The sequence below is a fragment of the Cricetulus griseus genome, chromosome 6 (genome assembly GCF_003668045.3).
Source record: "Cricetulus griseus strain 17A/GY chromosome 6, alternate assembly CriGri-PICRH-1.0, whole genome shotgun sequence".
Lineage (NCBI taxonomy): Eukaryota > Metazoa > Chordata > Mammalia > Rodentia > Cricetidae > Cricetulus > Cricetulus griseus.
The window spans coordinates 125,353,509-125,367,440 of NC_048599.1; the positions used below are offsets into that span (position 1 = coordinate 125,353,509).

General features: G+C 34.5%; 1 protein-coding gene across 1 annotated transcript in view; it reads left to right on the top strand.

Annotated features, from left to right (window-relative positions):
* Orc4 (origin recognition complex subunit 4) overlaps positions 1-13,932 on the top strand; it is a 40,376-nt gene that overhangs the window by 15,572 nt on the left and 10,872 nt on the right. Inside the window, 5 exon segments of the mRNA NM_001271425.1 lie at positions 2,234-2,309; positions 2,688-2,773; positions 6,518-6,566; positions 8,632-8,783; positions 11,095-11,268. Of these exon segments, the coding sequence (NP_001258354.1) occupies positions 2,234-2,309; positions 2,688-2,773; positions 6,518-6,566; positions 8,632-8,783; positions 11,095-11,268 (537 nt within the window).

A 13,932-nucleotide genomic window follows, 5' to 3' on the forward strand; every position in this document is an offset into this window, starting at 1 on the left:
TTTCTTTTGCACATGACTTAGTAGAATTTGGGGTTTGTTTGTTTTTGTTTTTGTTTTTGTTTTTTTTTTTTTGGTTTTGTTTTTTGGTTTTTCGAGACAGGGTTTCTCTGTGTAGCTTTGGAGCCTATCCTGATACTTGCTCTGGAGACCAGGCTGTCCTCGAACTCAGAAATTAGCCTGACTCTGCTTCCCGAGTGCTGGGATTAAAAGCATGCGCCACCAACTCCCAGCTTGTTTTTGTTTTTTTAACAAGAGGACTATGTAAATACATTTGTGGTTTTAGTTGTTTTGCATAACTTACTGAGTGGGGATAATATTATTGCTTACAAATTTTGGGGTTTTGTTGTTGTTTTCTTCTTCCCCTTAGAATTGCATGATTTTCCTCAATTTTTGTTTTGTGGGAAAAATCCTGGGACATGATTTTCTTTTCTTTTTTACTTTTGCAATTTTTGGTTATATAAGTGGCTAAGTTAGAGAATCAGAAATCTCAGACCTCAGTTGCTTACTAGGACATTATTTACTCTTTTTTTATGCTTATTGTAAACCATATACCATCATAACAGTAGTGAACAAATTTTAGGAAGTAAGTCTGTGTAGATAAGATCATTAGAAAAGTACTCAAATTTCCTTCATGCTTTTATGAAATGAAAATTTTATTAATGTCTATTCTTTAAAGAATTTGAAATGTTTTCTAATAGTGTGATTCATTAATGGAAGCATAAAATGGTAACCAAATAAAATGTAGATGTCAGTGAGATATAAGAGTCAGGAGGCAGATCTCAATTCACTACTTTTTAAAAATATGTTGAAAGTAGTGTTTTAAGGAACAAGTTTGTATGATATACAGATATTCTCATGATAGAGTTTGACCTGATCCAAAGGCAGAAAACACCTTCTTGCCCGTGATGGGTATTTTTACTGTTACTTCTCACCTGGGGCTACTATAGTAGTTGGACAGTTGTACCTGGAGAACTTGGTTTTGAAGAGATCTAGGTCTATGTTACCTGTGACTTAAAGTAGAATTCCCTGTTCTTGAAAATCCATGAAGCTATACCAAAAATAGTTTCTGTTTACTATCTGTTTTTTGTGAAAACCGGCAACTTAAAATATATATAAAAATTTGCTAGTCCTTTTGCACAGTGTTGTAGTGGTAACAGATAGCATCAGCATATTGTAAATATAAATATTTTATTTCTAAAAATAGTTTACTAGTTATGTTTCTGTCTTTGTTGAATAGTTTTTCTGTCTTTGCTTGTCTCTCTGCTCTAATTTAATTATATCTTTTCCTGGAGCCTTTATGTTTTGAATAGTCCTTATTCCTCATTTGAAGGATTTTAAGTTTTCCTTAATTTTTGTCAGTTACAAATTTAATGGGTATGCAGTGCTGATTGCAACAGTATATGATTTGATAAGGCACCTCAAATGTTAGAAGAATACAAGTATGTGGCACAGAGCCATTATGCAGAAAATGTGAAGCCTGTAATTAAACATTTTGAAACATTGCAATATCTTCTGGGTATATTGTCATAGAAATTATTATTAGTAATCTTTTAATTACAGCCTTTTACTTTTACTTTCTTATTGTTTTGTGGTGGTAGTTTTTGTTTGTATTTGTTTGTTGGTTGGTTTGTGAAGCAGAATTTCATATAGCTCACATTGCAAGTCTACTTGAACCTTCAGTTTCTTATTCTCCTGTCTCCACCTCCTAAGTGCTGCAATTACAGGCTTGTGTCACCATATCCTGCTAACATTCTTTAGTATGTTTTTTTCTCTTAGCCATTTGCAAATCCTAATTGATCTTTCTTATTTCTTGACAATAGTATTTAACAGCATTCTATAGAATTGACATTAGAGAACAAGATTTTTGGGGCCATTTAGGTACCAAATGTTAACTAGTAGAGCAAATGTAAATAGTAAATGTAATATGAATAGTAATATGCACTGAGACATAAAGATCATATAGAACAATAGTTTAATCTGTAATGTATGGAAAACTTCAGGGTTGTTTCCAAAGTTTATTACAGGTTTGGGTAGCTTGATAAGGTGTTACAGTATCAGTAAGGCTCTGGTATCTTAAGACTTAGACATAATAGGTTCTACATATTTAAACCTTTTAGCTATAAAGTGATTTGTTTATTCATTTATTTGATTCTTAGCATTCATGATTTAAAAAAGAACAGTGGCTTCATTTCATCTTTTCTGTATTAAACATTTTACATATTTTTATATTTAGTTAATAAATCATGCTTTGAAAGAACTCATGGAAATAAGAGAAGTGAGTGAAAATGTGTTACAAGTTCATCTAAACGGTGAGTATATTATTATATTCCCATTAAGAAATGATGCAAACTACATAGGCTTGCTTATTACGAAAGTAAATTCATTTGTGTTTTAAAGTCTGTTCAAATATTATATTTTGAAAGCTATATGCAAATTTAAGGGCCTTTAGAAATTAAATAAAAGATAATGTATTATAACTTTTTTAAAAGTAGTTTTTTCTTAAGCAATATTGTCTCAAAGGAATGGTTCTTTATCATTTTTTTATAGGCATTAATATGACCTACTAGCAGGATGATTATTTTCTCTCAAGTTAAATATAAAAAGCATTAAGAAACATATTTACCTGGAAAATAATCCATGTAAATGCATCATTTTAATTAGACACTTTTAATTGGGCTGTATTTCAGGACTGATGCAGATAAATGATAAAATTGCTCTTACGGAGATCACAAGACAATTAAATCTAGAAAATGTAGTTGGAGATAAAGTTTTTGTAAGTATTATTTCAGATGTTTTATTTCTGGAAAGTTGGGAGAGACATTAGAAAAAACTGATTTAAGATTTTTGTCATTAAAAGATGTAATGTATAAGGATATATTTAGTCATCAAGCATTCATTTCAGATTTTTATGAATGTTTATGATTATTGGTTGAAGTAAAAGTAGCGTGGGCAGAGTGGATAGATGTATGCTGAATCTAAAAATGGCATAGCCGGTTAGTTTATTACTTTGTTACTATGATTTGCTTCCCTGTTGGGCTATTGAATGTCTTTCAATTTCAGGTTCTTGTATTAAGTAGATTTTGTTTTGTGCATTTTACAAGATTATTCTGATCAAGGGAGTAAGCATTAAATTTCCACTTGGTTAAAAATTCTGGATGATGGGCTGGGTGGTCGTGGTTCACGCCATTAATCGCAGCATGTGGGAGGCAGAGTAGGTGGATCTCTGGCTTCAAAGCCCGCTTACAGAGGGAGTTCCAGGATAGCCAGGGCTACACAGAGAAAGCATGTCTCAAAAAAGCAATAAAATACTGGATGGTAATGTGCTACATGAATATCTATTGTTTCATATCCACAACTTACAGTGTTGTCTTGTAGTCTTGAGACACTGATAGTGGTTCAGTCTAATTTGAAGTGTTCAAATTTCTCATTAAACTGCTTCTCTGTTTAACCTAACTTACATGACTATCTTAATGTACTATCCGTGTCTTAATGTATCTGAGATTGGGTATGCAGCTTAGATGCATACATCCCCAGTCCATTTCTGTCCACTACTGTCCCTGTAGTGCTGTCACTCGTACCTAATCACTGTTTGCTGTGTCCTGCAATCTGAGAATAGCTGTGCACACTTCTTTGGTTTTAATCTTTTTATTTATTTTTTTACATTCCAATTCCAGTTCTCCCTTCCTTCTCTCCTCCTATTCCCCTTACTCCTTCCCCCACCATCTGCTCCTCGGAGGGGGTAAGTCCTCCCCTAGGAAATCTACTGAGTCTGTCCCATCATCTCCTTGAGGCAGATCCAAGGCACTGCTCCACCACCACCACCACCCCACTCCCCCTGCACATCTGTGTCTAGGCTGGGCAAGGTATCTCTCCATATAGAATGGGCTACACTTAGTCTCCTTGTGCATTAGAGTTAGATCTTGGATCCACTACCAGCGGCCTCATATATTCTCCCAGTCGCACCATTGTCACCTATATTAAGGGAGTCTAGTTCGGTCTTACCCTTAGTATCTGGGAATTGCATTCCCTCAGCAGAGAAAAGTTGAGCCAACCATATGTTCTCCTTCCCTGCTTTACAAGCTGTGGAAGAGTAAAGTCAAAGTGTTCCTTTTTTATAAGTACTATGCTCTACCTTTTATTTAGAATATAATTCTAAGCTAGTCGCTTACTATTTAATTAAAAAGAGTTCCTATTAGCTTTTAATTTCCAAATGTTTCTGAATGGACATATGGTACTGTGTTTATGTGAAGTAATGGAAAAGACAGTTGTTTTACTATCCTAATCATTGCTATTACTGTCAGCATGAGAGTCATTCCTTTGTTCGGATGTTTAGGTCCTGTATCTGTATGCAACCAACTGCAAACTGAAGATATCCAAAGAAAAATAATCATGTTCGTACTGAACCTGTACAGACTTTGCACTCTGTTACTATTCCCCAAACAGTTCATTGCAAGAGCTAATATGTCTAGATAACGTTCTAGTTTGCTTTCTGTTGCTGGGGTAAACACAGTAACTAAAACTGATCTGGTGGTAAAATAATGCTTCCAGATAACTGGAATTCAAGCAGGAGCAGAGTCTAGAACCATAGAACTCTAGTTACTGCCTTGCTCAACTATGTTTCTTATTCAGTCCAGGCCCATCTGCCCAGGATTGGGACTGTGAGCAGTTCATATCAATTAGCAATCAAGAAAATGCCTCACATACATGCCCACAGACCAATCTGATGGCAGCAGTTCTTCTGTTGAGATTTTCTCTTGTTGGGTCTGTCTAGATTTTAGTCATATTGGTAAAACTAATATGCAGATACTATTATTGCACTGTATTAGGTATTAAGAGAAATCTAGAGGTAATGGACAATGGTATACAGTTAATTTGTAAATACTATGTCATTTTATATAGAGGGTTTGAACAGCTATATACTTTGGTGTCTTTGGGTGTAAAGGCGGGTCCAAGATTCAATCCTCCACAATAACAAAGAATTGTTGTTACTGTTAATTGATTATTAGCTTATAGTCTCCTCTGTTATATAGATTAGGCATATAAATTGCAGAAACTAATTAATTTGCCTAAGCTCTTAAGTTTGAAGTCTGATCAAAAAGAGCAAAAGTCACTTAAGCCAACCTTGACTGTGTTCATAGTCTTTCAGTCAGTGTATGTATAAGTACATCATACAACTATATATGTGTGTGTATCTATTATACATACATATACTTTATTATACACATTTATATTTGAGTAAGTATGTATGTATACTTAATGATAATAGTTTATTGAACAAAGCAGAAGACAGAAGTGACCACTGATTTCTGAACAGATTATCTTGGAGCCATTGTTATGTTACTGTAAATTGTGTATACTACCTTTTGGTAGTAGTATTGGCAAAACAGCATGTGATCATTACTGAAATTGGATATTTTTAAAAAGCATTTATGCTGGGCTAGTCAGATGACTCTGTGGGTAGAGGTGCTTGCTACCCAGCTTGGCAAACTAAGTTCAGTTTCTCAGAACCCACTTAAAGGTGGAAGAATAGTTAGCTCCTGCAAGTTGTCCTCTGACCTCCAAAAGTGCTGCACAAACATGCAAACAAAATAAATGTAAAAAAGTTACAAGTGTTTATGCTTTATCAGATTCTTTCAGTTGGAAAACGAACCAGTAGTTTCTTTTTTCTTTTTATAGCATCTCAAATTTAAAGTTGACTTTTTCCTTAAAATATGTGAATGAGGGGATGGGGAGATGGTTTAATGGTAACACTCACTTGCTGCTCTTCTAGAGGACCTGAGTTTGGTTTTCAGTATCCATATTATTAGGAGGGTCACAATTGTTTCTGACTCCAGGTCAGGAAACCAGCACTCTGGCCTTTATGTCATACCTAAATAAACGCAAACTGGTAACTTTAATAAGAAAATATTTTAAGGTAGTTTTTACTTCAATTCTAGAAAACTAGATAACTTAGCCATTACTCTCAAAATGATTTCTTCAAGAATGTTTAAATTATGTCCAAGAATATTTTATATGTATTCCAAATAAACAGAAAAATTTGATGTAATAAACAGATTTGTAATGGGTATTCATAAGTAGAAAAATTGTGTTTAATATTTTAAGCAATTTTTTTCTTTTTGGATCTGATTTTAATTGATTCTAAGTTTTTTGGTGGCACAAACTGAAAGTAGGAGAAATGTGTTGTGTTTAAAGATATAAATGGAATGCCTTTCTAGTCCCCAGCTATATTTAGAATATAGCAGCCCTCCAAAAACTACTCTTTTCTAACATTTCTACCAGTATTGCTCAGAAAATATGAAATTTCACATGTAACATAGTGCTATAATTTTCAGGGCTTTACCTTTCCTACTTTTATATTTAAGTTATAGATAACTAATGTGGATATAACTCAACTGAGAATCTATTCAATTACTCATTTCCTAGTAATAGCAATGAATTATTTTTTATAAAAATCTTTTAAGATTCGGCCTTGTTCATATTATTAAACCTCAGTCTTCTCTTTATTTTTGTTATTTAGGGAAGCTTTGCTGAAAACCTTTCATTTCTTCTGGAAGCTTTAAAAAAAGGTACATGTTTAAGATATTTGTAAAAAATTGAAATGTAGAATTATCAAAAAATACTTATTTTGAACTATATGTCTTCTCAGATGATTTAAATATTAAAAGTTTTTAGCCCCCCCCAAAAAAAAAGGATACAGGAATTAAACTAATAAGCCACTGTAGTGCCACCACTGTAATGATTTCAGTGTTTGCTGTTTTCCTTTTAGTCAGCTGCCACATACCATTGATATAGATATAGATGCAGCTTTTTATAAGGATAAAATCAGTATAAGGATAAAATAAGATGGCTTAACAAGTAATTGTGCATCCCACACAGGCTTGACAACCTGAGTTTGCTCCCAGAATGTTTTCCTCTGGCTTCCACATATGCCATAACATGCTTGAGCCTGCACACACACATATTACCGTGACTCACACTAATAATAAAACTTATTTCTGAAGGTTTTGTATCCTCTGACTTCCACACATGCACATAACACGCTAGAGCCTGTACACACACATACCACCCTCTGACATCAGCACTAATAATAAGCAAAATATAAAAAAACTATAATTACCTGTAGTCACAGCACTTGGGAGATCAAGATAGGAAGAATATGAGCTCAAGGACAGTATGAATAAGACTATGTCTCGGACAAACAAGAATAAAATCATTTTGCCTGTTACTTGGCAATTATGGTTGTCTTACATTCTTTAATGTAAAAGGATTGTAAATGTTTAAATAATTATTTGTATGTCTTTGTCTAGTTAGGTTGTAATGAGTAGATATTTGGATTAAATTGTACTATGTTGAAAAGAATATTGCTTAACTGTCTTTGAAACATGCTTCAGAATCCTTTTTCTTCCCAGAGTTCAGAAATAGTAATTTTCATCTTTAGCTATCTTGTAGAAAAGAAGCCAATGTCAGTTTCATTTGTATAATTTTGTTACTTAATTTGCATACCCTGGTTTGTAGTGATGGCTACTTGTTTGATGTTTTGACTGACTATTGTTATTTCCTATTGACACTTCACCCTATTTTGGTGATATTTGTCTCTTACCATTTTACAGAACTTCTTATGCTTTGTTGCCTTAAATTTAGTTTGTGCTTAACTGAATAGAAGTTTTAAGTTTCTACATACCTACTTTTACCTAAAAGATATGTTTCTCTCCTTCAAATTATAAAAATCCATCACCAATATTCCCTTTTAATACACATATTTCTAAATGGTAATTTGGCTTGATTTTTTTCTCTTGAGACAGCATCTCATGTGGCCTAGGCTGTCCTTGGCTCCACTTTATAGCCAAGGCTGACTCTTAAACTCCCTATCATCTAGCATCTACCTTCTATATAGCTAGAATTGCTTGTATATGCCAGCAAGGCCACAGATTTATTTTTATATGCAGTGATTTGATGCTGGATAAACCATTTTCCCTATTGAGATACTGGCTATCTTTTACAAATACTGTTTCTGTACTATTTCCTAATTCTGCTTTGTTTTGGTGTTTTTTTGTTTTGCTTTGTTTTATGCTAGTTTGTTTTCTTGCCAAAATTAAATGCTTTATTATATGGGTAAATAAATCTGATTGAAATATTAAAACTTGTAGTTAAAGGAATTTTAGTGTTTTTTTTAATTGCATTTCATATTCTAATTGGGTATGTGTATCGAAAACTTTAAGTGGGAAGGTGCATTGTCTATTTCTCTACTAGCTAAATATGTCTCTTTTGCAACAGTTTTTATTCATTATTGACTACTTTTATATTCCAGAATTGTTTGATGGTATTGGAAAGTCATCTTTGTAATTATTAAGGAACTACACTTACATAATTATAAAGCTATCTTGCAAATGACTTTCTTAGTTTTCCTCATCAAACTGCTAGACTCGTGTAACTAGATGGTAATATACTTTAGAACAAAAACAGTTATCTTTGTCCTGTAGATATCTTTACATGAGTGAGCCTGCATTTGTAAGTGCCCTGCTCTGAGTGGTTTGTGTTGAGTTCAATTTTAAACTGAAGTATCTCATTTTGGGAATAAAAGAAAGGTTGATGTAATTTCTTGTTAATCTGAAGCTGCCACTTTTTTCTTAGGTAACCGTGCTAACAGTTGCCCAGTGATCTTCATACTGGATGAATTTGATCTTTTTGCTCATCAGAAAAACCAGACACTCCTTTATAATCTTTTTGACATTTCTCAATCTGCACAGACACCAGTAGCAGTTATTGGTCTTACATGTAGATTGGTAAGTTTTTTCATTAAAAATAAAAATCGTAAAGTTTAAATTTAGAAAATGCATACTTACTTGAATAAGTTTGAAGATATTTTGAAAATTATCTTTCTTGAATTCTTTATTCCTTGATCCTGCTTTTTGCTTGAGGAAAACAAGGAAAGAATTGATACATATACTAAAAGCCATGCTTTAATCTTACCAATGAAATCATGGAATACAACCCACAAATACTAATAAGTGAGATTTCTATTGTAGCGAGTAAAGAAACAGTTAACACCAGTAATATTTTATAAAGATGGGTATTTTTTACTTTATCATACAAGATTATTTTCATTTGAAATAACTTAATAAAAATAAATATCCAGATTTCTATCAATCTTTAACAACTGTAGAGTGGATTCTTTGTTTGGGGTGTATTTTAAAATGATCTCATCTGGATTCTAAGTATTGATAATTTTAGATAGCTAAGTGAGTCTTTTTGTTCTTAACCTTTTTTTTTTCATGTCCAGTCATGAGAACTGAACCATAAAACCTTACACATAGTAGGCAGTCTTTCTTACAACTGAACTATATTCAGTGTTTTTATAGAAAAATCTCACTCGTTTCTCAGACTGTCCTTGAACTCAAGAATTTCAGGCAATTTAGGATTTTTCTGAGTGGCACAAATTACAGGATTATACTATCAGGGCCATCTGTGTCTACTGTTGGTGCTCTGGTATACATGTAAAAGTATGTGGCAATCACCTTTTCTCTAATTTATTATAACTGCCATGTCTCTCCAGGTTTCTTCATGTTCTCTGCCACCCATCTCCTTTCTTCATAAGCTTATGTCAGGCTGGCTCATTTATTTATTTTTCTTTCCTTTCTGTAAAACTTCTGTTTTCCAACTCATCTTTCAACAGTCCTTCCAATATTCTATGAAATTTTTCTGTTTCTACTGCTTTTCTTTGAAATTTCTGTCTTTGACATCCTCTTATACTTAGTATGCTTTGTGTCCTTTTAGATCATTCTTTGGCTGATAGTTTGTCTCTATCCTTGATATTCTGTATCCCCCCACTACTCAAAAGCTGTCACCTGGATAAAAGAAATGCCTTTTTGCTTTAAAGAAGAGGTTAGTGATGTGGGAGTGGGCTGAGGGCTTAGTGGTTATGACACCTGCTGGACAAGTATGAGGAACAAAGGTCAAACCCTGGTGAGCAGGGTGTTGAAGCCTCCCTGCAGTGGCAGAACTGAAGGCCTAGAAAGTATCTTTGGGTCGGGCTACCTGACCAGACAAGCCTAGTTGGTGGACTTCTGGGTTCAATGGAAAAACTATGCTTCAGTAAGCAAGAAAGATGGAAAGCCATGATGAATACTCTTGACATCAAACTTAGGTCTCCACACATACATTTACAGGAATATATATGCAAAGAACACCACATACACATAAGAAAAAACCCTTTGGGTGAAAGTGGAATGGCTTTCTCCATAAGCATGAGGATTTAAGTTCAATCTCTGGTACTCATACAAAAAGCCGTATGTGATTGGTGGGCCATTGTAAACCATCCCTGGGGAGGTAGAGAGACAAGTGAATCTAATTAAATAGGCAAGCCTTGGGTTCATTGAGAGAGACTTGCCTTTTGTCTTTTTTTTTTTTTTTTTTTTTTTAAGATTTATTTTGCTTTAATCTCAGCACTCAGGAGGCAGAGGCAGGCTGATCTCTGAGTTCGAGGCCAGCCTGGTCTGTAGAGTGAGTTCTAGGACAGGCTCCAAAGCCACACAGAGAAACCTTCTCAAAAAAAAAAAAAAAAAAAAAAGTAACAATCACGAATATCTCTGATTTTTATTACCTCAGATTTTTATGTGAATTTTTTATAGGCTGTGCAAAACACTGAGTTCAGGAATTGTCACTGTTTTGAGTGTCCTTAGTATAGACTTGGGAATGTACCACTTGATATCTGGGCAGGAAACCAAACTACTGGTTTCCTTGAAAGGAATGTAGTTTAGAGGTTCTCAACTTTTGACTTGAATACCACAAGGGTCACCTAAGATCTTCCTGGATATCAGATGTTTACATTGAAATTCGTAACAGCAAAATTACCGTTATGAAGTAGCAACAAAAATAATTTCATGGTTGGGGGTCAGCACATGAGAAACTGTATTAAAAGGTTGCAGCATTAAGAAGGTTGAGAACCCCTGATTCAGTTTCTCTCAATTTAAAATGCTTACTGGTAGACTGTAAATAAATGTTGCTAACTACAGGCTATAGTTTGCTTATTATCTAATATCTAATAGCATGTTTTTCAACATGCTTCTTATTACAGATTTCTTCTTTATTTTCAAGGATATTCTGGAACTCTTGGAAAAAAGAGTGAAGTCACGGTTTTCTCACCGACAGATACATTTAATGAATTCATTTGATTTTCCACAATATATGAAAATATTTAAAGAACAATTATCTCTACCTGAAGAATTCCCAAATAAAGTTTTTGCTGAAAGGTGGAATGAGAATACTCAGGCAAGTTGAATGCAATAATAGTGGCAAAGAAATGTATATCTTTTCATGTTACTAGAGGAATGAAATTATACAATTTTTGTTATTTAAGTGTAATAGACATATCTTGCCACCTAAATTATGTCTTTTTCAGAAGAACTTCAGATTAAGCTTTAGCACTCTTGTCAGTAGTTGAAGTTTTTGTCTATCTCGTTTACAAATTAGGTAATGTTTTAGCAAATTTACATAGTTTAAGTTTTATTTTCTGTTTTGCAAATGACAAGAGACTGTATTGACAGTTCATGCTTATCCTATACATATTTTTATTTCCATTTCTCATAAATGACTTCAGCTTTGTTGCATTAGTTTATTAAGAGATTATCCAAGCTATGGCATCTCTCTTGTGTGTACTAGGCAACCAGACTACCACTACATTCTATCCTAATCCATCTTATTTTGTTTATAATATTTTAGGCTTTACTTGCAAACTTAAATTTTGTCTTATACCCAGAGTTCTGTGCTTACATATGACTTCTTTTATTTTTACTCTGTTCTGTTTCGTTACTTCCCCACTTATATAGTAATTATTGCTGTAACAAACTACACGGGGAAGTCAATTTAAAGTAGAAGAGTTTATTTTGAGAGTATGTAGTTGAGTTTGAGGGTATAGTGGTGGGAAAAACGTGGAGACTGAAGCTTATCAACAGCACCTGCAATCAAGAACAGAGTGATGAATTTCTTTTTCAGGACTCTGCTCTCTCCTTTTCAACCCAGGACCCCAGCCCAGTGGGCTGGTGAATTGAAATGGATGTTGTCTTAGTCATTGTTTGTTGCTGTGAGGAGACACCATGATCAAGGCAACTCTTATAAAGAAAAGCATTCAATTGGGGGCTGGCTTACTGTCTGAGAGAGGTAGTCCATTATTATTATTATTATTTCAGGGAGCATAGTGGCAGGCAGCCATGGTGCTGGAAAAGTAGCTGAGAGATATATCCTGATCCACAAGCAGAGAGAGAGGGAGAGGGAGCGACTGGGCCAGGCATGGGCTTTGAAAAACTCAAAGCCCACTCCAGTGACACACTTCCTCCAACAAGGCCTTGACTCCTTTTAATATTTCAAACAGTTTCACTCCATGGTGACTTAAGCAATCAAATATGTGAACCTAGAGTGGCCATTCAGTCAGTATAGACCATCACAACTATTACATATAATACAACAGACTATGTAAAAGTTTATAATATCCTAGTTTTAATTTTGGATATTCCCTTCCACGAGACTAATCTTGCATGGGACTCGGGAGATTATTTAGTTAACTAGGCAAGTTTTATTGTGATACTGTGTCTGATTTAAGACCTCTTTCTATGGGAGGATGTTATTTGTCATCTGCATTATTTCTTTTCTTACTGTTTTCTGGGTTTTAACATCTAGATCTCTGGCTACTTGCTTTACTTCTCAGTGCATCACAAAAATTGCCCTTATATAGCTCTTGAGCTAATAGTCTTATTCCATTATGTTTCTTAGGGATTTGAATGCAGTTTTTCATACTTAAATGTCTTCTTTTCCACTGATTTTATTATTTCTGTGTCTATTTATTCTTTTTTCTTAAGGTGACTTTACAGCCAAGGCCATCATCCATCTATGTTGCATTATGAGTCTATAATTTTAAATCCATGGGCTCTATATCTTGAGATTCAGCCACAAATGAAAATTAAACAATAAAATATATGCTCATACTGAGCATATATAGGCTTTTGTTATTCCCTTAATAATGCAGTATAATAATGATCTAGTTCTGTTGCTATAATAGAATATTCTGACATCAAAAGCAACTTCAGGTGAAAAGGATTTATATAGCTTTCAGGTTAGAGTCACTCATTGGGGAGCCAAGACAGGAACCAGAAGGCAGGCCATAAAAGAATGCTACTTACTACCTTGTTCAGTTTGCTTTCTTATATGTTCCTGGACTACCTGCCCAGGCATGGTTCTGCCTACAGTGAGCTAGCCCTCCCACTTCAATCATTAATCGAGAAAATGCCTCTACAGACATGCTCACAGACCAGTTTGGTTGAGATAGTTCCTCAGTTGAGAGCCTATCTTCCCAGGTGACTTTAGCTTGTGTCTGGTTGGCAAAAACCAACCTACAAAAAAAAAAACAAAAAACAAAAACCTATTTACATAACATTTACAATGTGTTAGGCAGTACAATATAAGTAGTCCAGTGATATACAGAAATGCTTCGGTGGTTACACCCTAAAATACCGTAACTTTTCATACCACAAACTAGGATGTTACTTCTGGGTGTGTGTGTGGGGGGGGGGGTGCGGAGAGGAGGAGACTGGAACATGATGCCTCAAACACTGAATTGACTCATTGAGTCCTTTCAGGTTTTCTGAATATTTGTGGATGGCAAGAGTAGTTAGAGGTACTCTCTTCCTCCTGGCAAATCATGGCGAACCAGATCTCCTTTTCGGTTATTTCCTAAGATCCTTTTGAAACATCCAGACTCTCTGAAACATCAGGCTCTTTTGAGGATGCAGGCCCTTAATTAGTATGTGGAAGTTTCCTGGCACCTCCGTTTCTGATATGGTCAGAACAACTAACTTCAACTTCAAGAATGTTTAGCCACAAAAGAATCATTTGTCCATTGGGAAGCACACTTATCAAGACACACCTACAGTTTTCTTGGTT